Raw genomic sequence first — 23,371 nt, 5'->3', positions numbered from 1 at the left:
GGGATTAAGAGCCAAGCATTATCCTCTCCTTCGAAGCACTCCAATAACATTTGGTGACGACCAGAGCTTTAACTGACCGAGCCGCCGTGACGACCAGAGCTTTAACTGACCGAGCCGCCGTGACGACCAGAGCTTTAACTGACCGAGCCGCCGTGACGACCAGAGCTTTAACTGACCGAGCCGCCGTGACGACCGGAGCTTTAACTGACCGAGCCGCCGTGACGACCGGAACCTTAATTGACCGAGCCGCCGTGACGACCAGAGCTTTAACTGACCGAGCCGCCGTGCGCATAATAACACATCAGACGCCGACCATATCTCGAACGATTGATGTATCCGTAGCACTAATACCTTGTATCCGTAACACTAATACCTTGTATCCGCAGCACTAATACCTTGTCTCAATCCTACAGCAAAACTAGAAATCCCGACAAGCGTTTTGAACCGTGTGATCAGGTTTCTTCCTCGTATCATGTATGTGACCTAGCCAGACCCCATTAAAGCTCATTGTCAGCACAACCGTTCCATGTATAATTTTTCTACCAAGCCAAAGGGCTCACGTATTAATTTTTTTATAGCTGTAGATCGAGTTCTGTTTTGCTAATTTATATTGCAACCTAAGCATATCTATTGACTCTGGCCCAGTGGGTCAGATCCCACGGCGTCCGCGCCAGGATTTACATCCACGGTGCGCTGTGGAATTTCCGACCTCGAGGCGCCATCCACGGTCTCAGTGGCGCAGTCGGCGGCGAGGTAGCACCAGCGAACTTGAGGCCTAGCTTCGAGGTCGTGAGCTCGCGCCGGGCTGGCTCAGGACTCGTGTGCCAGCTTCCTGTGGAATCTGATGCACTGTTCGCTACAGTCGATTGCATGCCTTCTGTGTAATGCAATATCATTTCTCGATCAATTAATGCGAGCATTCTGGATATAACACCCACTTTAACTCAAACCACACCCATTATTGTAGCATCTACGCCCCGTAGGCCAAAAACATGATGCCGAATTATCAAAGAAAACTTAAGTTCTGCTCCATATTTGCACATCCAGCAGATTTCTGGAAAACCATTGGGTTTGAGCCAGGGAGACTGCTTTGAAAATCTGAAGTGGACAATGCATTTAAATACGAATGCGACGCTAACTTGACGGACATTGTTTGGAACACGGATGCCGATTTGTATTCTGCTGTGAGGGCAGTGGCCTCCTACGTTCCCTTCCCTCCCCCCCCCCACCCGATGTTGAGCTGGGCTCCACAATGTTGGCTTGCCCACTGCCCCCCCCGCAATGTTTTTGGCTGGAATGCCGTAGGAAGCGCAGGCAAAAGATGACTATCACGCACCCGCTATTTACTTTGACCCTTCTGCGTCGTGGTGTCAACGTGGAGGAAACAGTGGGGAAACTTGGTCCCTCAATCTCAAAATTATGTCCTCAAATGATGGGTAACTTTGAATTATGGGGCTAAGCCACTTTATGTAAGACTTTGTTGGGCCATGAAGCTTTATTGCGAACTAAACATGTTACTGACGTCACTGATTCACTGGTCTCGTGAAGACTTTTACGCTAAGCGCCATTTGGTCTTCTACCCATGGAGGGCTCCGAACCTTACGTTATGTGACTTGAAACCAGACTTTCTTTGCGGTACGGTCTCATAAGAAACAGACTCATTCTGCCTCGGACCTGTACCGAAATAACATGAAATGACCTAAGGCGCCAGACACGGGCACGGCCATTGCCGCCCCGTGATCAGGCTGGCGCTGTCTAGTTAGCAGCCAAATGGTCCTCTTCGGCGAGCCATATATAAACACCTTTTCTAGATGGCGAACTACTCCACTAAGCGTCTCGCCACATCACGAATGTGGTCAGCATAACTTCAATGAGCTCAGCTCTACCAAAGTTGGGCTTCGGCAAGGACGGTTGGTGTCTTCGCGGCAAGGCAGTTTTTTGTGAGCATTTTGCGTGTTGCAGTCGTCGAGTTTGTCGAAAGGCAATGTTTGTTGATTGCCAAATCACTCACTTTTCCCAAAAATATCACCTGTGACCTACGAATTAGCCAGGAGCAGCTGAACTTGGGTAAAGATATGCCACCATTAATAGTAACCTTGATGTTTTTAAATATCATTACGGCCAAGCTTGCTCTATACGTCTTGCGGCAAAAATACAGGAAAGCTCGAGTTCCATCTGGAATCCCATGGTAATTGAATTTTGAAACGTTAAGCTGCATTCTAACACGATTTCCTGGCAATTCGCAGAATTGGGTTTGCATACAATCTTCAGACTGCGAAGAAATGCAACACCATGGGCTACAGAAAATGGCGTCATTAAGTGGTGCGCAAGTATACGCATTTTAGCGAAACTTGTCTTGTAGGCCGGTTTGTTACTGTTTTGTAATGCTGAGAGAGCTAGCCCACAATAAATTAAGGTGTCTTACAAATATGGGACGCATCCATTTCATGGAGATTTACACACGCCTCAGACGCGCAACAACAATTTAACACGCGCACGGGTGGCCGGTTGATTGCGACGCGCTCGGTAGGGGAGGGGGTCAATATGACCCCTGAGATAAAACAAAGCAAGGAAGCCCAAACCGAAAAATTCCCAAAGTAGGAAGGCCTGTGCATGAACTCGTTTGTGTCAAATTTTGAGATAGACTTGGTCAAAATACCTGGTGATGTTTGGACAAAATAAGGGCAAACTTCACATCGGTATCCGAGGTACCCCCAGACCCTGTCATGCAGATGCTTAAACCCTAAGGACCTGTTCTGGGCAAAATTTCAATGGTGTTGCTTTCAGGTCACACCGGTCGGAAGGCTGCACCGCACCAGTTGGAAAAGACGGCTGTTAGGAGTCATTTTTGGTCAGTGACCTCCGCTGGCCTGCAAGAAGTCCAGACACGATGTCTGTTGACATCCTTGTGATCAAGAAATCGGAAAGAAGCATCAAAAAAACTTATTCACACACATTCTTTAGTGAACAAACAATTTGGTTTTGACATCGGTCCGGCCTTGATACTGACCCAAGTTCACTGGCATTAGTCGTAATCCCAACCTCAATTGGCTAATTCTCTGAGCAAGTATCTCAGACATTGAAGGCTTCCTTTAAGCGGAGTATCCCACCTAAGGGCATATTAAAAAAAGAAAACATACTATAATGGAGCCTCAGGACTATTTGCTTGCAAGAATAACACGGGGAAGTGCCAGTGTAGCACTGTCAAGACTTAATGAATATATCGTTTAATTACTTTCGAGTCTAAGTTGCGCTGTCAACGCTTTGTAACAGCATTGCGCTATTTCCCCGCAGTCCCGACGACCGTCGTCATGACAATCACCATGTGCACCTCTATCGGCGCGAATAAAAGAGCTTTTGTGAGTGGTCCGTTGGACAAAGACCGAGAAACGGATTGGTTGAAGTTTGAACCAACGCGTCGCATGGATCATGCGATGCTCTCGCTCCCAAATTCGAAGTTCGCCTAGAGATGGGTCACTGTGGTAAGCGCTTTCACAATCAGGGGGCCGTTGTCAACCCTGCCCCTCGCCTTGCAAAGGTTCTGGCCATGTTCCTAAACGCATGCCTCTGAAAACGCGGTGCGAAGAGAAAGGAAACGTCACTTAATGTGAGTACTCTCGCAGAACTGCTTGGCATGAGGATGGTTTTAAACTCGAAATATGCGTAATTGCCATTTCAAACGAACAGCTGGAATTTTGTAAGCACCAGCCCTCGATGGTTTCGTTTTCAGCGCTCTTCTTTGGTATTTTCTGCTTATAAATGGTGGTAACATAAAACACCCACAGAGTTGCAGGAACTGATTGTGCTCAAGTACCGCCTTTCCTCTTAAAAGACCTCGAGGACGAAACAGTTTGGTCTCCGTTGGGTTGTTCAGGTTTCATCCCCTGAAAGTGTAGTGATCGCCCTCAGCGTGCTCTGGCCGCGGTTGCAGCATCAGAAACAATTTAACTTCATCCCTACTGCCCCTAGGATTTCCCTGAGTCCCACGGTCTTCCTATGTGGGCGATTAGCACTCGGCGTGCGCCCGGCCCTGAGGCCTGCATTACCCCTCAGCATGCGCCGGACCCTGGGGCCTGCATTACAACTCAGCGTAGGCCCGGCCCTGGGGCCGGCATTACCACTCAGCGTACGCCCGGCCCTGGGGCCTGCATTACCACTCAGCGTACGCCCGGCCCCGAGGCCCGCATTACCCCTCAGCATGCGCCCGACCCTGGGGCCTGCATTACCACTCAGCGTATGCCCGGCCCTGGGCCTGCATTACCACACAGCGTACGCCCGGCCCCGAGGCCCGCATTACCCCTCAGCATGCGCCGGACCCTGGGGCCTGCATTACAACTCAGCGTAGGCCCGGCCCTGGGGCCTGCATTACCACTCAGCGTACGCCCGACCCTGACGCCCGCATTACCGCTCAGCGCGCGCCCGACCCTGGGGCCTGCATTACAACTCAGCGTAGGCCCGGCCCTGGGGCCGGCATTACCACTCAGCGTACGCCCGGCCCCGAGGCCCGCATTACCCCTCAGCGTAGGCCCGGCCCTGGGGCCGGCATTACCACTCAGCGTACGCCCGGCCCCGAGGCCCGCATTACCCCTCAGCGTAGGCCCGGCCCTGGGGCCTGCATTACCACTCAGCGTACGCCCGGCCCTGAGGCCCGCATTACCACTCAGCGCGCGCCCGACCCTGGGGCCTGCATTACCACTCAGCGTAGGCCCGGCCCTGGGGCCGGCATTACCACTCAGCGTACGCCCGGCCCTGAGGCCCGCATTACCACTCAGCGCGCGCCCGACCCTGGGGCCTGCATTACCACTCAGCGCGCGCCCGACCCTGACGCCCGCATTACCGCTCAGCGCGCGCCCGGCCCTGAGGCCCGCATGCCGCCCGGGTCAACAGCTGTGCTGTGTTGAAACAGGCGAACGGTGCGATGCCTTGAGGCCTGCGGGGATAGCAATACATTTCAAACAGGCGTCACATGGATAATGTTCGCCGGCCATCTGGTCGGCTCAAACAAAACAAGAAATCACGAGAGAGAACGTGACAATTTAAGGTTAATCAGTTCCTCAGGCGCACCATTTGTATCTCCCTACTCGAGTTGTTAGAGGCTGTACGCCTCATTTGTCTCCACCCTCCCGTTGTTAGAGCCTGTACGCCTGTTTCCGTCCAATGCGAACAGATACGTTCTCAGCGTCAGCAGGCTCATGATAGCCGCTCACGCCAATCATAGACGGAGGGGTGTCTCAGGAAGTGAGGGCGCCAATACTAACCTTTTGGTCTATTCTCCATGCGTGGCCATGCCTCAGCATTCTCAGAAAGAGTGGGTATCATGTGACACCCGCGGAACCAGCGTTGTCTGCGCCTGTGAGAGAGCCAGTCAAGGCGCGCCGGTAGCCCACAGCCCGACGGCATACTGCCGACACAATTAGTTGGCGTCTTTTGCGTCCCGGTGGATCAGCGACGCAAGTAATGAGGGAGCTCGCCCGGGGCCTTGTTAGTGCCCCTTCTCCGTGACCAACAGGTCGCCGGGGAAGACGAGACTGACTGCGCACCAGAGACGGCATCGACCACGCGCTTCGCAAGCGATCGGCATACTACGCGCTTCGCAAGCGATCAGCATACCACGCGCCTCACAAGCGTGGTATGCTGATCGGTCGACAGTATTGCGAAAACGTGGTGTCACATATGCATTTTGAAAATGCCTCACCAAGCCGGTAACAAACGCCGTTCTTGACTACGACCCCGAGCCATTTTAGTTTAGTTTGAGTTTTATACGCTGTGAGTGTTTGGTCTAAATCGCCGCCAGAGTCAGGCCGGTAGCCGGGCTTCCAGTTGTGCACCAGCTAATCGACGACCATGTGAACACCTTGCGAACAGATCAAGTTGTCCTGGTGGGAGCAATGCTATTTCCAGTGTAACCAACGCTGCTAAGGACTCATTTTTAGCACTTGAAGCAAGATCAGCTGCCAGCAGTCGGGAGCGGGGGGGGGGGGGGGGCAGAGATACAAAATCGAGACAAAAAGACGTCAGAAGAACATTGCAAATTTTGTGTCTTGCGAACGCTGCATGGCTCATATCAGGTGAATATATAGCATGGCATGGTGAGTCAAACAGCAACAGGGCCAAATGATGACAAGTTAAAAATTGTGAAACATCCTTCTTTGGAACTGCTTCGTGTGGTTAACAAGCTATGTCAGAATGTGCGTCAGCCACCAGCTGATTCATGAATAGTAGGGATACCCACTCACTCACTTTGCACGAAGTGTGAAAATTCATAGGTGGGGTGCCTTTTTCCGTCGTCCTATTCCTCCTCAAAACCTTGGTACAAAAATCGTCGAAACGAACGTTTGTAGTGGTCGTGCATCAAACTCAACATTGCAATTTTTCTGAAAATGTGGCAAAATCGAACAAATTAGCTCTGAATACATGAACACTCACTGAACATTCAGGTGCCACCATGGCATAGAGAAGTTTTTCAATATTCATTTCGTATACTTTGGATACTTGACCTAGTAAGCTGAAGCTTTAAATTTTGCATACGTTTCGAAATGACACCCTAATGTGTGTATGGATGAGACATTAGTAATAGCCTTGCTCCTCGTAGAAAAAAAGCTGAGAGACACGGGCGTCGATTTGCATTGTTTAGGTGGGACACTGGCCCCTAATGTCCGATTTGGTCCCCAAACGGTGAGTTTGGGCCCCCATCCCTCTAGAGGCAAATCACAGGCATAACAGTACAAATGGGACATCAAATGTACGTCAATTTAAAGAAGATTTTCACTTATTGTGTCACAGGTAAAAGAATAACGAAAAAAGCCGTGATGTCATGTTCAGTTGAGTGAAGCTAAGTGAGGCAGTCATACTGTGAAAGCTCCGCGTTCGTACCGTGTTTACTTGAGTATTTTCTGTTCTTTTCCATGATGCACGCCTTTTACTACATGATTAAAGGTAGCGTTTCGCATGTATATGGGGCTCTGGCCTGAAATAGCCAGCTTGAAGGCCTTTCGGTGCTGTTCACAATCCTGTCCTTCTTAAGACTTAAGCCCCTCTAATTTCTAAGCTACGCACCCACGAAAATGGCGGAAGGCGTATCAGGGAGAGTATTTGAAAGCCATCTTTGGCATTCATGAGTTCATAATAACGTCTTCAGATCCTGCTATATAATAACCCATACGGCGATCAAGGCCAGGAAAAGCATAATTGTCGAGGCTCTCATAGCTGACGTTCGTGAGCGCAATATGCGGATGTAACCGCCGTCATGTCGCTCTCAATCAATGCTGTGCAAAATGGGATGACGTAATCAAACCGCGACGCAGTGAGGAGCATATTTACTAGACAGGAAATGTTGCTGTCTAGAATAGACTCTTCCACTTTAAAAGTACACCAGCAGTTAAAAATGAGCTTGTTTCATATACCTGATGCTTGCTTCAACCCTTGAATATGTCCTGTTGACTCTGATATCATTTTGTACTCTTGTCTAAGTGTTTTTGCATTATTAAATGCGGTTTAAACATGCACACACTACAACAAGCTGCGGTATTTTGTCACGATAAGATACAGTGCCCTAGGGAAACTGAAAACGGGTAGGTCAAATGTTAGCACCCAGAAACGTGAACAAGTTTTTAGAATGCAACGTTCGAAAGGGACATTGAAATATGCCAACCTCCAATTTCACGTGAATGTCAGACGGAGCAGTTATGAAAACTTGACGATCAACACCAGGCGACTAAGCCGATAGCGGCAGTCGTCCGGCAATGACCACCAAAGCAGCATTAGCCGTGTCAAACATGCCTAACGCGAGTGCTGCGTCGCGGTCTGCAGCCCGTCTTACGGCTTCCAGCTGGAGGTTTCCGTGGCAGCTTTTAATGGTAACGCACATCAACTTACGCTCTTCACTCCTAAAGCCACGTCCAAAAACGTCTGAAACCACACCACGTCGGCCCTGTGTCGATTACCGAAGCATCGTTCCAACGATGGACGTCGAACCAAATGATGATAATGTCCAACGACAACATCTTCCGCCAAAGCAGAGCAAAGGAAGCGTATTTTATCAGTGGTGTAGTTTCCTACTCGGTTGGATTGGAGCTAAACACCATTGCGTTCGTAGGAAAGTGAACCTTTTCTTAGCGTATTCAAAGCCAGGGGTTCGCTGCTCACCCCCCCCCCCCCCCCCGGTCCCCCAGCCTATTTTGCGAAACTACACTCGTGTGGTCGAGGCTTAACGACCGTGACACGTGACGGATTGGCGACCGGATTACTGCAGCGTCAGGTCTAGGATTCAGGATCCATTTCCTAAGCAGGCACAAGGCCGGTGCCCACGATTTACATCGGTCGGGGCCGCTGAGACAATGAAAGACTCCTGTGTCGATCTGCGGACCACAGTGCATAACAAGGGTCATTTGGGGCAGGGAGCTTAGAATCGACCCGGGGCGGTGTTCGCGGGCGCCCGCAGAAGGGCCTTTAATCAAGTCCTGGTTGGAAGATACGAAGGATTCGCTATAGGTCACGTTAAGGACCCTGGTCTGCAGCGTCGGGGCCTAAAACTTTAGTCAGAGAGCACTAGCACCGGGACACCCTGGGACTATGGAGGCCTTTTTTGGTCATAGGCCACCAACAACGAACAGTCGGCTCCGTGTCGGCCAGTCAGGGGCTTCATTACAAAACTGGTAGCAACTGGGAGCTCTCCATCCCGTTTCAGCCAGAACCCTGTTATGTTAAACTAGAGTCTCTGTGCCAATTATTAGACACCTGCGCTGATAAGGGATGTGTTTTGCGTCAATGAGAGCGTTTGCGTCGATCCCGGCCAAATTTAAGGGTCAGTGGTCTCCGACATCAGGAGAGCAGCCAATGCGCATGTAGTTTCGCCAGAAAGCCCCATACAGCCCCATGCATACAGCCCGTTTTCCCCAGAAAGGCAGCTGGTGGGCAACCCGGGCTAGGACGGAACAACCCGTCAGCCCCTGACCGGGAAAGATAATACACTCCCAGTGTTCTACCCACTGGACTCCTTGCTAGGAAAACGATAAAGGGTTTCCTTCGTGTTAAAAAAGGGCGGATCAAAATGCGGTAGAAAATAGGGAGAAAGGGCATCACAAACGGGGGCGTACATCTAGGGGGTCACCTTGGGGGTGGAGGGCTCAGGCGCTTTCGGAGTGGCTGAGCCCCCCATCCCCATAACGCTGACTTAAAGGGAATGGTCCCGTTTTGAAGACATTGAAACAGGCACCAGAGGAGATGAAATCAGCCAACTTATAACTGTTGGTGCCTTTTTCAGCGAGAAAGCCTGCTGTAGATGATAAAATGTATCAATTCTGTAAATATGTCTCTCCATACGTCACTGTTTGACTGCGTCACTGAACGTTTGTATATCATTGGGGTGCTGTCAAACTAGCCGTGCGAGATTGCCACCCTCGCACTCATATTCAGTACCGCAACTTGCCGAAAATGGCAGTGGCGGCGCTGGAGGTGTTCAGTGAACCAAATATCGTGATGTGCTCGTGCTTTGGCTGCTGCTTGTAGTAATTTTGCGCATTTTTTCGGGATTCAAGAGGTTTACCTGCCTTCAGATACTCGGTTATGGTGCTATTCTTGAGTTATTCGATCATATGTCTCATTTCCGTAATAACTGCCGATGTCCGACAATGTCCGACTCCTTATATTACGTAGCGTGAAACGTGATTCGTGATTGAAACTTGCGCCGCTTGCTCAATGCTCAATGAGAGCCAACTGACGTCCACTGGAGTTGGAGTTCGTGCTCACGAACGCCAGACCTGAATGGCTCAACGAGAATATTCTTGCTGGCTTTGAACGACGCACCGCCTGGGGGGTGGCAGCATTTGAATGACTACTGTCATGTCATGCTTGCCTGAATGGCCCAGGAATAGTCTGCACGAAAAAGTTGCGCATCTTCGCGAACGCCAGGCTAAGAAACTACAAAGTTTTAGGTCTTCAGAAGGGCAGTGCTGTGAGCTGCACCAACTGATCTTCAACATGGCTATTTCTTTTCAAAACCCACACAAATACAGAACACTCTTTAATCCATTTCAAGGCCTTCCTGAATTTCCGTCCCCATTGCATATGAGCGGAAAACGAAACACTGCGCCAATTAAATACAGCTCGAGTCTGAGCTGTGGGTACAATGCTGCGGGTACAGTGCAGATCCTACTCGCATCACGGTCTGTATAATAATCCTCATATATCGTCATTGTTACTGACACATTCGCTTCAAAAGGGAAATAATCGCTCAGCATATATAATTTTGAAACCAACCAAATATTCGTTTCTAAGCTCAACTTTGACACTAAGAATGCAAATCAAAGTGCCCGAAATCCGGATAGTAATCAGGATTTGAGGGCAAGTTAGGGCAACGTTATTGGCTCAGCCTCCCCAATCCACTTTAGAAAGTTGCACCGCTGCGTCCATCCTTGTTCCGGAGCAACAGGTAAAAACAAATACTTCAAAATTTGGAGCCTGCGTACTCGCAATCTTAGAAGTAAGAGCAGCGATGGCCGGGGTAGCAGTTACCATCAAACCGAGCGGTGTTGGCGGCCCGACACCGGGTGGCGGGTGCCTGATGCACGAGAGCAGACGTCGTGAAATAATGTCGCCAAAAACCTGCCAAAATGAATTCGTACAGTTCAAAAATTAAACTGGGGGAGTGGGGTAAATTTCACATGGAGAATTTTGAAGATATCCTCTAAAAAAATTTAAAAAATATTGCCAGCAACACCAAAGAGGGACTTCATGTTCGCTTGTCTGGCTCCAACTCCAAATGCCGGCACCTGTTCGTGGTGCTGTGAATCTTAATGCGTTCCTGTAATAGATCTATAAATTGCGCAGGTGAAACGTGCTCCTGGACTATGTTATACACATACGAAATGACGTCATATAGCGTTCAAAGGTGATTCTTTCGGGAACGTTGTCACTTTCATCTGCCTACCGATCACTACCCTATATTAACAAGGGGGCCAAACGCCATGTGGCCTACGATGACTGCAACGCCGGGCATCAAAGCTTTTGTTCTGAGGCTTGAAAGCTCGCGTGGTTAAAGCTGTGTTACATAATTTTTCCACTTCTCGCTTCTGAACGAAGATTGAACCTTCCCAGACGAGCGCGATCGCTGAGGAGCCAGTTCAATTGGCAACGTCTTTACAATCAACCCGCGTTGCGCGTGACATTGACATTATGGTCTTTTCAGCTCCCATACATTTGAGCTGAAGTGGGTTGGAGTCGCTCTGCCCTCAGTGGCACAACAGCTTGGTGCAGCGTCCCCCTGAATTACAGTTGGTTCGCAATGCGCGTTTGATGAAGCGAGCGGGGAAAAAATATTATCACGAGCAGGGAATGCATCTAGACGTTTTGGAGAAAAGTTGAGGACCGTGGTGGATGCGTGGAGGAGTACTCATGTTCTGTTTTGCTTTAACTGAAACAGATATGGTAAATCGATGACATTTTTGGAGTGCTGAGAAGCTTCATATAAACCGGATGCAATGCCGGACATATTGTGGACAATTTTCTTGTGAATTCGTAAATATATACACCAAACAACTACAGAAGCACAGAATGGCATATTGTGCATATATTTCATTTTTCAGTTTGCAAGAGAAAGGTGCAGCTGTACCCCTTCAGCTTCACAAACGAAGTGCATTTATACGAAGCTGATGCAACCTGCCGGCCTTACACATCTGTTTTCTGTGGCTATAGAAATCAGATTACAACAATATGTGATAATTGTACTTTATTTAGATGCATATATATGCACACTTATAGCCATATATACTTATATATATATATATATATATATATATATATATATATATATTTAGCCTTGACAACCAGCAAATGTACCTAACAACTTACTTAATGTGTGTATAGATGAAAGCGATCATGCAGAAGCTGGCTTCCCTACCGCTGCTCCCTTTGATAGATTTGATACTGCTGGTGCCATACCTAGCTAGACCTATTTTTACAAGATCAGGTTAGGTCAGGTCAGGTCACGATAGGTCATGACGCGTTTGCGTTTAACACTTTGCTTCTGGTTTTGCCGTTGGGTAGCACTGATTGCAGTGGGGTTTTGTGGGCTCGCAGTTTTGCGTGTTATGCCGAATTGGACGGTGTGTGGCTTGTATAGCTGCCTCAGGGATCGTTTTGCGAATTTAGTACAAAAGGGTAAGTTTTCAAATGGTGAAATTTAGTAAAAAAATATGTGTTGGATTATCATGCCCCTCAGACAATAAAGTTGCATTATATGCTTACCCAGACAAAGTGAAGCTCTCTGCTGGTGCACGCATGGGATTGCATTCTTCGGTATGCATCCCTTTATCCGTGAGATTTCTATTATCAAATCCATTCCCTAACCCATGGGGCTCCCTAACGCAATGCACCGGTTACCCAGCGGGCTGTAGTCATAGTCCGGCCGTTAGACATCCCTCACCAGTTATGTGCATCCGTCACACACTCATTTACATTTTTGCGGGTAAATTATGGAACTATGGAATCATGGAATTCAGGAACGTTACATAAAAAATTGCGTGTTGTTTGTAGTTGCAAAAGAAGTGCATATGGAGATTATTGCGTTCAACTGAAGTGTAAGGAGTACCATTATATAGCATTTCTTGGAGAGTCTTCCCGACATTTCGTGAATGTCTTATCCATGCTGGTGCCGACATTTTCTTTTTTTTAAATACCGACCCACCCCAAGTTATTGAGCCCCCTCCCCGTTACTAATTCCTCATCAGTTCTGCCTACATGTCACCTATCCATTTCCCTTTTCCATGTACACGATACCTCAATTGTGCAAAAGTCCCAGGAATGATTTCATCCTCCCGCGAACCCAGCTTCTTTGACCGCCCCCTTTTGATCCAGCCACTAGCGGAGGGCGGGGTTTGTCGCTTTGAGCACCTCCCGTTTGCACCTTACTGAGATGTCCTGCACTGTGTGGCCGTACCCGCGCTTTAGTTCAGATGACTTTAGAAGGCCGAACGGACCGTGCCGAGTATTGTGGCGGGCGTAAGTTTCGTCGCTAAGTGCTGTCGCCCTAAGTGCTGTCGCTCTAAGTGCTGTCGCTGAACCGGAACGCTGTGACTGCACGGTGTCGTTTGCGTTCACGCAATACGCGCTGCTCAGCGTGGGCACTGATCCCATGAATCTGCCTGATCAAAGGCTTCGTATTCAGTCTGGAAAACAAAATAAAGATTACTAAAAGTTTGCGCGCAAACTTGTTGTTTGCGTCGATAATTCCGACAATATTGTGCGTGGAAGTAACAGTCAACATTGCGTAGCTTTTTTAAGGTATCTACCCACCACTTCGTTAATCTCTGACCCATTCTCTTGTCGGTGCCCCTGATTTTCCCCCAAAAATGTGCAGACTCAAACCATTATCCGTTTCATATGGGTAACCGCGGAATAATCCAACCTGTACAGTTTCCAGCCTCGCTCAACACAAAAAACTTAGGTAAATCATCAAAGTGCAACTGCGAAAAATAATACAGTGTTCTTAGCTGGTAGCAATCTTGGCGTGAGCCAAGTGCTGACTCCAACGCTGTTCCGTTACGCTTGTTGCAGATCTCAACATAAAGAGTGATGCCATCCAATCGTCGGCGAAATCCCTACGCCTTAAGTACAGGGGCTGCACGGAAAGACGCCTGGGGCGCAACCCAGATCTCAAGGGGAAGCGGGCACCCAGTGCACACGCCTGGCTAACGGGCCCGGTCCTCGCAGCGGAGTGCTTGAGTGAGGTGTTCCATAAGCACTGGCCTGCACGCCTGGCTAACGGGCCCGGTCCTCGCAGCGGAGTCCTTGAGTGAGGTGTTCCACAAGCACTGGCCTGGCTAACGGGCCCGGCCCTCGCAGCGGAGTCCCTGAGTGAGGTGTACCACAAGCACTGGCCTGGCTAACGGGCCCGGCCCTCGCAGCGGAGTCCCTGAGTGAGGTACTCCATAAGCACTGGCCTGAAAACTCAAGGGTGCCTGCTTGACCTCGTATCACTGCTGCCCATGCCTAGGCCCACTGTATGCAGCCCAGGTCCTTTTTGCACGGCGAAACAAAACTAGATGCTTCCGTCCGTGCAACGTCCGCGATTCCCATCAGGGGTTAAAGCAACGCACACCGTTCCACCTCAATGGTATCTGAAAGCTTGAGAAATGGACATTACGCTGGGAATAGGCAGATTGAAGCAAACCGCGCCACGGATTCGGTGCTGCTGTCAAGCACAAGTTATTGCTGACCCGGAGGAATTTCCAGTCGTGCAGCTAACAGCGAAACGCGGGGAACACACCAGAGCCGTTCCAATCGCAGTCAGCTGGACTTGGTGGCTGAGACACCAGGTCGGACATCGAGCGGAGCTCGAATAATCAACGCAGCTTCGCTGCATTAAAACAGCATCGCTATATACATATATATATATATATATATATATATATATATATATATATATATATATATGTATGTATGTATGTATATCGCCATCTGGAACAGCAGCATCGCATCCGCATCGCAACACCAGGCTATATGGAACAGCATCGCCGTCAAGGTACACACCAATGCCGAAATAAAACGAAGGAAACTATGACAGCAGATATTGATTCCCATATGTAGCATCATTATTGTGCATTTTGAAACGTCATTACTCAAGTTTGTGATGAAGGGTAGGTTTAAATGCCAATTGCCTAGTTGTTTTTGTTTTTGTTTTTGTTTTTTGTTTTTGCTTGATGGCATGCAAGTTTAAAATTCGGGACCATTGTGCAGTACCGTATCAGGCATGGCTGCAAAAAAACGTCAAAACACAGGGTTCACATTTGTCTACATCACATTGCACGCAAAGCTAGCTGGCACATGACGTATACACCAACCACACACACTAAGGAGAAGCGTAAGCAGATTTCAGCTGGTACCAAAGCACGCTCACAGGACACGAACACACCATTCCGAATATGAATTCAAGCCTATATACATACCGGCCTTTACAAACACCTCCTTGTAGCAAGAGCTTTCCTGCTCCAACCTTAAGTCTTCTTGTTCGCTCTTGCTCACATTATGCTGGTGGCACGCCATATACCACTTTCCGTAGCCATGCTGTCTCGTGCTGTCGTGGGTGCATTTTTGGATATGTACTGTCCAACCGTCTGTTTAAGGGAGACATTTGTGATTTACTTTTAACAACTATTACTAACAATTCACTGAATGGAAGGTCTGCTCGGTTGCCGACAATCCTGCCCTCGGCATTTCACCCATTTATTCGTTGCTGCAAAATTATTAGTGAAGCAATCGCTAGTGCTTGATTGCAGTGGTACAGTCCTACCGATCACACTTCTGGTGCAGACCGAGAGCTCACCAGGTAACCCCAGTGTTAGATTACATTGGTGCCGTCCTATTGACCAGACGTATGGCGCAGACCGAGAGCTCGCCAGCCAATGGCAGCACGCTGGGATGAGCCACAATGCCACAGCCCGTACAGGTGCGGAGCATACACTCTTTACGGCGACGTGCACTGCAGCTCTACGACTCAGTCTTTTTACAAAATCTGCGGACTGTTCCGTGTTTAAAGCGGACATTGTCGAATGTTCTGCACATTGCCGAATGTTCTGCACATTGTGTGAGAAAATCCAGCAGTTGTGCAAGTGCGGCTTAATTCACTTGAGCCATATAGGCAAAACCTTTCGATGGTTACCCAGTCGCTTGGATTGAACGCATTTGATGCCTCTAGTTCATCAGCTGAGTAAGCCAGTAGCTGCGGGCCATTTCCCACGTCAAGCACGTCATTTACAACGATTCTGAATAATGGAACTTCCTCACTGAAAGCAATGGCAAGAGAAAACTCCCTGGGCTGGCATCCTTTTGCTCGACAAGTACCACGTTCCTTTTGGTATGCTGCGTCAAAAGGCAACATTCTCCGGCATTGGGACAGTTTCCTCCTCTAGGTATTGTTCCAAAAAGTCACTAACATGAATGGTTCGGACTTCATTCGCTCCCCAGTTCTTACATTTTTGCGGTCCACCAACGTGCACCGAAAGATATTGCATTTTGATTTGATATTGTCGACTCAATCAAGTTTCACCGCAGCTGTGGACACAACTTATACCAGTAGACAATGTTTTTACATCTCGAGGGTAGTTACCACAAGCTTCCATCGTTATTTGCTTCAAGCTCTCAGACAGACTGAAGGTATGTGTAGTAAGTTGTAGCCGTAGCTAGACGCTGTGCCGAAAGGTATGTGTAGTAAGTTGTATCCGTATCTAGACGCTGTGCCGAAAGTCACCTTCACAGCAGCAGTCACGGCCGCCCTGGCACCTTCCGCCCAACGAACGCCTGAATGGGCCCCAATGGAGCACTGCCGTTAATGCGGTGCTTCGCAGCGGCGGCAATGACGGATTGGGGGTGCCGTAGAGATGGTTGAGAATTGCTTTAATTTGATCTAAATCGACTGAACGAGCCACTGTATTGCTCACCAATGCAGTAATGTTTGGTTCGAATCGACTGAGACCCTCAATTTGTGGAGCGTACCTGCAATTGATGGAAGCTGAAGGAACGTTTTAGTAAATGATGACCATGAGACATGAGCACAGTCTATAGTTGGGGGAAAACGTCGAGAAAGCCCTCTGTCTGAAACAATATTTGAGCCCAAGAAGATATAATTCGGAAGACGGACGTCACATTTCAACTTCGACATGATTAACCAGAATATCAAAATTCGATGAAACCTTGTCGATCAAAATGTTTGTTTTACCCTACAGCCAGCACCAGCTCCGTCGCGCACGGGACGGCGCTCGGAAAAAGGCCCCGTGAACCCATGAGCAAGACCTCGCTTTAACACGCACCGGGTAGCCGATTGAGTACCCTTCGCTTGGATGAGGGTCGGTTTGACCCTCTGTGATCTAAAAAAAAACTAAGAGAGCTGGAGGCACCAAATTGCGCGGGTTGACCTGTATATGAACTTACTTGTAAGTGAGTTCTAGGTTCTTGGGTCATGACCCCCAGGTTAAACAAGGTCAAACATGGTTAAACTCCTGTTTGGTGTTTCAAGACCTCCCCAGACCCCTTCATACCACTCCATGAACCTAAACACCTATTCTAAGCAAAAGGTCACTGATGGCCTGCCCCATAGGTCGGCGACTTTACAAGATACATAGTTCTTATATTACAAGATTTGCTATTCAGTTACCTATAGCACAAAGTTTTATCACTGACCTGTCGCAGGTCATTGTCAGACCTTGGCTCTCAGCGAAGACAATTTCTAGAGAATCGTTCAATCTGGTGCAACAACAGGGCGTTATACGATATGACACATGTTTGAAATATAGGCAACCTAACCTAACCTATATAATAGGCAAAACGTTAATTATATTCACTATTTAATGGACTTAAGGTAAGGTATGAAGGTCGGACAGAGGTCCAAGAGGACCTGCTTTTTTAGTGAGAGCTTGTTCTATGAGTTGGTTTCTGGAGTGTTTTTTTTCGAAGTTATCAATAGCAGGAACCGCCGCATAATTTTCCATGGACTTCTCAAAAGTCAGAAAAGTTTTCTGGCCTAAGATGATACAGGTCAACATTTTGATTCTGGGAACACACATCACCTACCTTAACCCTTGACGCCCATTCAGATACGAAAGAGCAATCCATTCTCGTAGGATTTCAATCTCCATGACTTTTTAAAGGGTAAAAAGGTCACTGACCTTGAGTGCACATCAGCGACTGTTTGCTTGGAGCAGGTATCTTGGTTCCAGGCGGCTGCGTGAGGAGGTCTGGTTGGCACCTTGGACAGCAATATAGGGTATAGCCTTGTTTGACATAGTATGACCCAAATATTATGGAACCTCAAATTATAACGCCCTGTCAAAATCGATACAGCCCAGCCTACCCTGTAAATCGATACAGCCCAGCCTACCCTGTAAATTTGGTGTCTCCAGCTCTCTTCACTTTTGAGGTGTCCGGAGGTCAAGCTGAACCCTGCATCCGAGTGAAGGGCATCCAACCAGCCACCTGAACGGGTCTCAAATAGGGCTCACATTCGTGCTGGGTTTGGCACCGCACAATCTAAATCCAAGCGACCGTTATCTGGTTGATAAATGATCATTCGGAAAGTAGGCGTGTGTTGCACATCTACCTATTACAGCGGCGTAGCTAAGTTAACATAAGATGAAGCATAAAACAACTATTTCGTGTATAAAGCGCGGGTATGGTTGTACACAGCAAAAACGGCCACTTTCTTTACGTCGTATTTGGTACTTGACAAGCACTTAATATTGGTTGTGTGTGTGTGTATGTGTATGTGTGTGGACAGGTGCTGGGCCTGATGGTGGCGTGTCTCTCGCACGACCTGGACCACCGGGGCACAAACAACGCCTTCCAATCCAAGACGGACAGTCCGTTGGCAAAGCTCTACTCTACAAGCACCATGGAGCACCACCACTTCGATCAGTGCATCATGATCCTGAACAGCGAGGGCAACAACATATTCCAGGTACGTTCTCCAGCACTGTTTCAACCTGTCCTGTAAAATAAATGCAATGGCATTTTGGCCCGGTGATTAACCCTCGCCCTGATAGGGTGGACGATGCGACCCCTCCATTCCCTTAGGCTGTTTGGGCACGCCTCTTACTTGGCGTACTGCGCAATTGCGCCCCAATTTTAGCAGCGTGTGGGGCACTCACTGTGCTTGTTTTGACAGCAAAAACGTGTCCCTAGCTTTTTTAATTCGGAGCAGCGGTGGTGCTTTAAGGGACACTGTGCGGCGATCTACAGCCGGTGCACCTACTACAGTGTGGTGCTTTAAGGGACACTGTGCGGCGATCTACAGCCGGCGCACCTACTACAGTGTGGTGCTTTAAGGGACACTGTGCGGCGATCTACAGCCGGTGCACCTACTACAGTGTGGTGCTTTAAAGGACACTGTGCGGCGATCTACAGCCGGCGCACCTACCACAGTGTGGTGCTTTAAAGGACACTGTGCGGCGATCTACAGCCGGCGCACCCACTACAGTGTGGTGCTTTAAAGGACACCGTGCAGCGATCTACAGCCGGTGCACCTACTACAGTGTGGTGCTTTAAAGGACACTGTGCGGCGATCTACAGCCGGCGCACCTACTACAGTGTGGTGCTTTAAAGGACACCGTGCGGCGATCTACAGCCGGCGCCGGCGGCGCGACAACGACGGCGCGGGGCGTGGGCGGCATTGCACACAGAACTAAACAAGGAACACGGCTGTTTACTTGTTGCGTCGCCATGGGTCATGGTCTCGTAGGTATGCCGTTGTAAGGCCAAAAATTGCGATCTGCTGTAAAATTAAACTTTTGGCCCGGCATAATGGGTAAAGGTTTGACCTAATAAAAAAACAGTTCCAATCGTCAGCTTTTATTGAGAATAATATCCTCATCAGTCAGGGTTATCAAAAAAGACGGATCTGGACCAGAACTTATCCAGTGAATTGAGGTAAATAATTGCCATACAAGGGTATATGAGGTTAGTCAATGTCACGTTCCCTCCGTTTGCATGTTATGCGTAGATGCCTTCTGGTATATCTCATGACTTTCAAGCCTTACCACTCATTCCTTTCACCAGTGCATACTTCTTCAGTTCTTAGCATCCTTATTCGAGAAAAACACAAGCACGCAGCCACGCGCTGTGCACATTGCAGGCTGCTCTCCAAGACACAGCAGTGGACGGAGGTCGCTGCTCTCCAAAACACAGCAGTGGATAGAGGACGCTGCTCTCCAGGACACAGCAGTGGACAGAGGACGCTGCTCTCCAAGACACAGCAGTGAACAGAGGACGCTGCTCTTCAAGACACAGCAGTGGACAGAGAATGCTGATCTCCAAGACACAGCAGTGAACGCAGGATCCTGCTCTTCGGAGACACAGCATTGGACAGAGGACGCTGCTCTCCAAGACACAGCAGTGAACAAATGACGCTGTTCTTCGGAGACACAGCAGTGAACAAGGATTGCTCTTCGGAGACACAGCAGTGGATAGAGGACGCTGCTCTCCAAGACACAGCAGTGGACAGAGGACGCTGCTCTCCAAGACACAGCAGTGGACAGAGGACGCTGCTCTTCGGAGACACAGCAGTGGATAGAGGACACTGCTCTTCTGAGACACAGCAGTGAATAGAGGATCCTGCTCTTTGGAAACACAGCAGTGAACAGAGAACGCTGCTCTCCAAGACACAGCAGTGAACGCAGGATCCTGCTCTTCGGAGAGACAGCAGTGGACAGAGGACGCTGCTCTCCAAGACACAGCAGTGGACAGAGGACGCTGCTCTTCGGAGACACAGCAGTGGATAGAGGACACTGCTCTTCGGAGACACAGCAGTGAATAGAGGATCCTGCTCTTTGGGGACACAGCAGTGGACAGAGGATCCTGCTCTCGCAATACAAAACATGAGCATGCAATATAATATTATCTGAGCTCTCATGTCCTAAATTTAACGTCTCTACGAGGCACTATCTCACGCCTCGGGTCTTCTTTTTTTCAAGTTTCACGACTGCTTTGAGGCCGCGTGCGTGCGCGTGTGAGGGAGTGCGCGCGAGCGTTAGTGTTTGTGGTGCGTACGCGTGTAACTACGTGTGTGTGTGTGTGTGTGTGTGTGTGTGTGTGTGTGTGTGTGTGTGTGTGTGTGTGTGTATGTGTGTGTGTGTGTATGTGTGTGTGTGTGTATATGTGTGTATGTGTGTGTGTGTGTATGTGTGTGTGTGTGTGTGTGTGCGTGTGTGTGTGTGTGTGTGTGTGTGTGTGTGTGTGTGTGTGTGTGTGTGTGTGTGTGTGTGTGTGTGTGTGTGTGTGTGTGTGTGTGTGTGTGTGTGTGTGTGTGTGTGTGTGTGTGTGTGTGTTGTGCGGCTTCGGGTGTGCAAATGTGGGCGAGGAATCAGTTCTTGATTCACAAAAGCCGGCGTAAGCGCCACTTTCGTCATTCGTGTACTGTGTGTGCTTGATACATGCATGTACAGGCATCGATTGACTTGTTCACGTTCAGTCATGTTTTTCCATCATGCATTTGCTCATTATGGAGATCGGTTGTCACATGTTTTGAGTAGCTTGAGATGGCGCGCCTCACGACATCAAATAAAATGCAGTGCAGCTGTAATTCTATGTTAGATAGCGTTCTCATGACATTTCTGAAAGCCATCATGTGCGAAAGCTAGTGAGGGGAAATTTAGCTGCAATCGCGCGCAAGAAAGCTGGAATTCTGATACTGACAGGGCTGTGTGACTGCCAGGCGATGTCCCCTGATCAACCGCCTGTCCGGCGGGTGACGTTTCACTGGCCGGCATCTGACCTCCAGTTAGTGCTTCTCCTGACCAGCTATCTGCCCTCCAGGTTGTGCCATTCTAGCCGGCTATCTGTCCATCAGGTTGTGTCTCTCTGACCGACTGTCTGTCCGCCAGGTTGCGTCTCTCTGACCGGCTATCTGTCCATCAGGTTGTGTCTCTCTGACCGACTGTCTGTCCGCCAGGTTGTGTCTCTCTGACCGGCTGTCTGTCCAACAGGTTGTGTCTCTCTGACCGGCTGTCTGTCCGCCAGGTTGTGTCTCTCTGACCGGCTGTCTGTCCGAGAGGTTGTGTCTCTCTGACCGGCTGTCTGTCCGCCAGGTTGTGTCTCTCTGACCTGCTGTCCTTCCTCCAGGCACTGACTCCCGAGGACTACCGCTGCGTGATGGACACAGTGCAGGAGGCGATCCTGTCCACCGATCTTGACCAGTACTTCAGGAACAGAGACCGCTTCGAGCGCGTCGTGCAGGACGGCGAGGTCGAGTGGCACGACGAGGCCAAGAAAAAAAGTGGGTGCCGAGGTGGTGTGACACCCGTTCATGCTCAGTCTGAGGGTTTGGCCCGGCAGACACCAAGCGTCAGTCACCAGCGATGCGTTAAGATGGCCTCAGGGGTGTGGTCTCCTTTTAGTTGCGGGGCAGAAAGTTTCCAGGTTCCTTCCGCCCTCTAACTTGAGCTCCAATATTCTTAACTCTGAGGGGAAGCGAGCTTAGCCTGTTGAGAAAGAGCCGTTTATCGGTGTATTTTGGGGAAAGGTGTCGTCATTTTTCACTGTTCAGCACCCCCTACGCTTGCGTACGTAGGGGGGGGGGTACGTTTGCATCCACGCACTGATGGCGCCGTGTGTGTGTGTGTGTGTGTGTGTGTGTGTGTGTGTGTGTGTGTGTGTGTGTGTGTGTGTGTGTGTGTGTGTGTGTGTGTGTGTGTGTGTGTGTGTGTGTGTGTGTGTGTGTGTGTGTGTGTGTGTGTGTGTGACCGCTGCTGGGCATGTGTTTCAGTTCTCATGGGAATGCTGATGACGGCCTGTGACGTTAGCGCCATCGCCAAGCCGTGGGAGATTCAGCATCGGGTGGCCAAGCAGGTGGCCGACGAGTTCTTCTATCAGGGCGACCTGGAGCGGACCAAGCTGAACGAGCAGCCCAGCGTGAGTCCGGCGCGCGCCTCTCGCCCGGCTGGGGCCGAGGGACACCACCAACGGCAGACTAGCGGGCGCCTCTCGCCCGGCTGGGGCGAGGGACATCACCAGTGTGAGTCCGGCGGGCGCCTCTCGCCCGGCTGGGGCGAGGGACATCACCAGCGTGAGCCCGGCGGGCGTCTCTCGCCCGGCTGGGGCCGAGGGACATCACCAGTGTGAGTCCGGCGGGCGCCTCTCGCCCGGCTGGGGCGAGGGACATCACCAGCGTGAGCCCGGCGGGCGCCTCTCGCCCGGCTGGGGCCGAGGGACATCACCAGCGTGAGTCCGGCGGGCGCCTCTCGCCCGGCTGGGGCCGAGGGACATCACCAGTGTGAGTCCGGCGGACGCCTCTCGCCCGGCTGGGGCGAGGGACATCACCAGCGTGAGCCCGGCGGGCGCCTCTCGCCCGGCTGGGGCCGAGGGACATCACCAGTGTGAGTCCGGCGGACGCCTCTCGCCCGGCTGGGGCCGAGGGACATCACCAGCAGCAGACCAGCTCGGGGTCGCGTCATGGCTTACTCTAGTGGAGTCGGACGTCACGGGAAACCTAAGCCGATCAGCGGCGAGGTAGATGGGCGACAGTGGGCAATTTGTCCACGTTTCTGGGGCTATATTGGTTATTTTTGCGGCGTTTAAGGCAGCGATGAGCTATGCTTACCTTCAGTTGGGTCGCCAGGTGCGATCAGGTTCTGTCAGGTACATTAGTCTGGGTCGTGCTCAGCTATTTTTACGATGCTTCACTTTGCCACCCGACGGGAGACTATTGACGAGCAGGGCAGGCAAAAACCTCCTACCACGCCCAATATCATTCAGCCAGCAAGGACAGTTCGCAGGACAAACTCTCTGTGGCATCATGGGCTGAATGATGCTGCAGTTTGCCAATCGATTTAATGTTTACGTTTGTCTTCTTATCTAATTTTTGTCCCTTTTGTCTGGAGATGGCCTAGCA

At 50.0% G+C, this 23,371-nt stretch overlaps 1 protein-coding gene across 1 annotated transcript in view; it reads left to right on the top strand.

Moving 5' to 3' along the window:
- The window catches only part of LOC119114507 (cGMP-specific 3',5'-cyclic phosphodiesterase), a 75,376-nt gene that overhangs the window by 40,421 nt on the left and 11,584 nt on the right, over positions 1-23,371 (top strand). The window contains exons 14-16 of the mRNA XM_037238616.1: positions 18,266-18,445; positions 21,604-21,757; positions 22,247-22,392. Coding sequence (XP_037094511.1) covers positions 18,266-18,445; positions 21,604-21,757; positions 22,247-22,392 — 480 coding nt within the window. The remainder of the gene's footprint in view (positions 1-18,265; positions 18,446-21,603; positions 21,758-22,246; positions 22,393-23,371) is intronic.

Source organism: Pollicipes pollicipes, unplaced genomic scaffold, assembly GCF_011947565.3.
Source record: "Pollicipes pollicipes isolate AB1234 unplaced genomic scaffold, Ppol_2.1 Scaffold_860;HRSCAF=989_pilon_pilon_pilon, whole genome shotgun sequence".
In the NCBI taxonomy this organism is placed as follows: domain Eukaryota; kingdom Metazoa; phylum Arthropoda; class Thecostraca; order Pollicipedomorpha; family Pollicipedidae; genus Pollicipes; species Pollicipes pollicipes.
The sequence above is the reverse complement of the archived record's forward strand: the minus strand, read 5'-3'. Positions and strand labels throughout refer to the sequence as shown.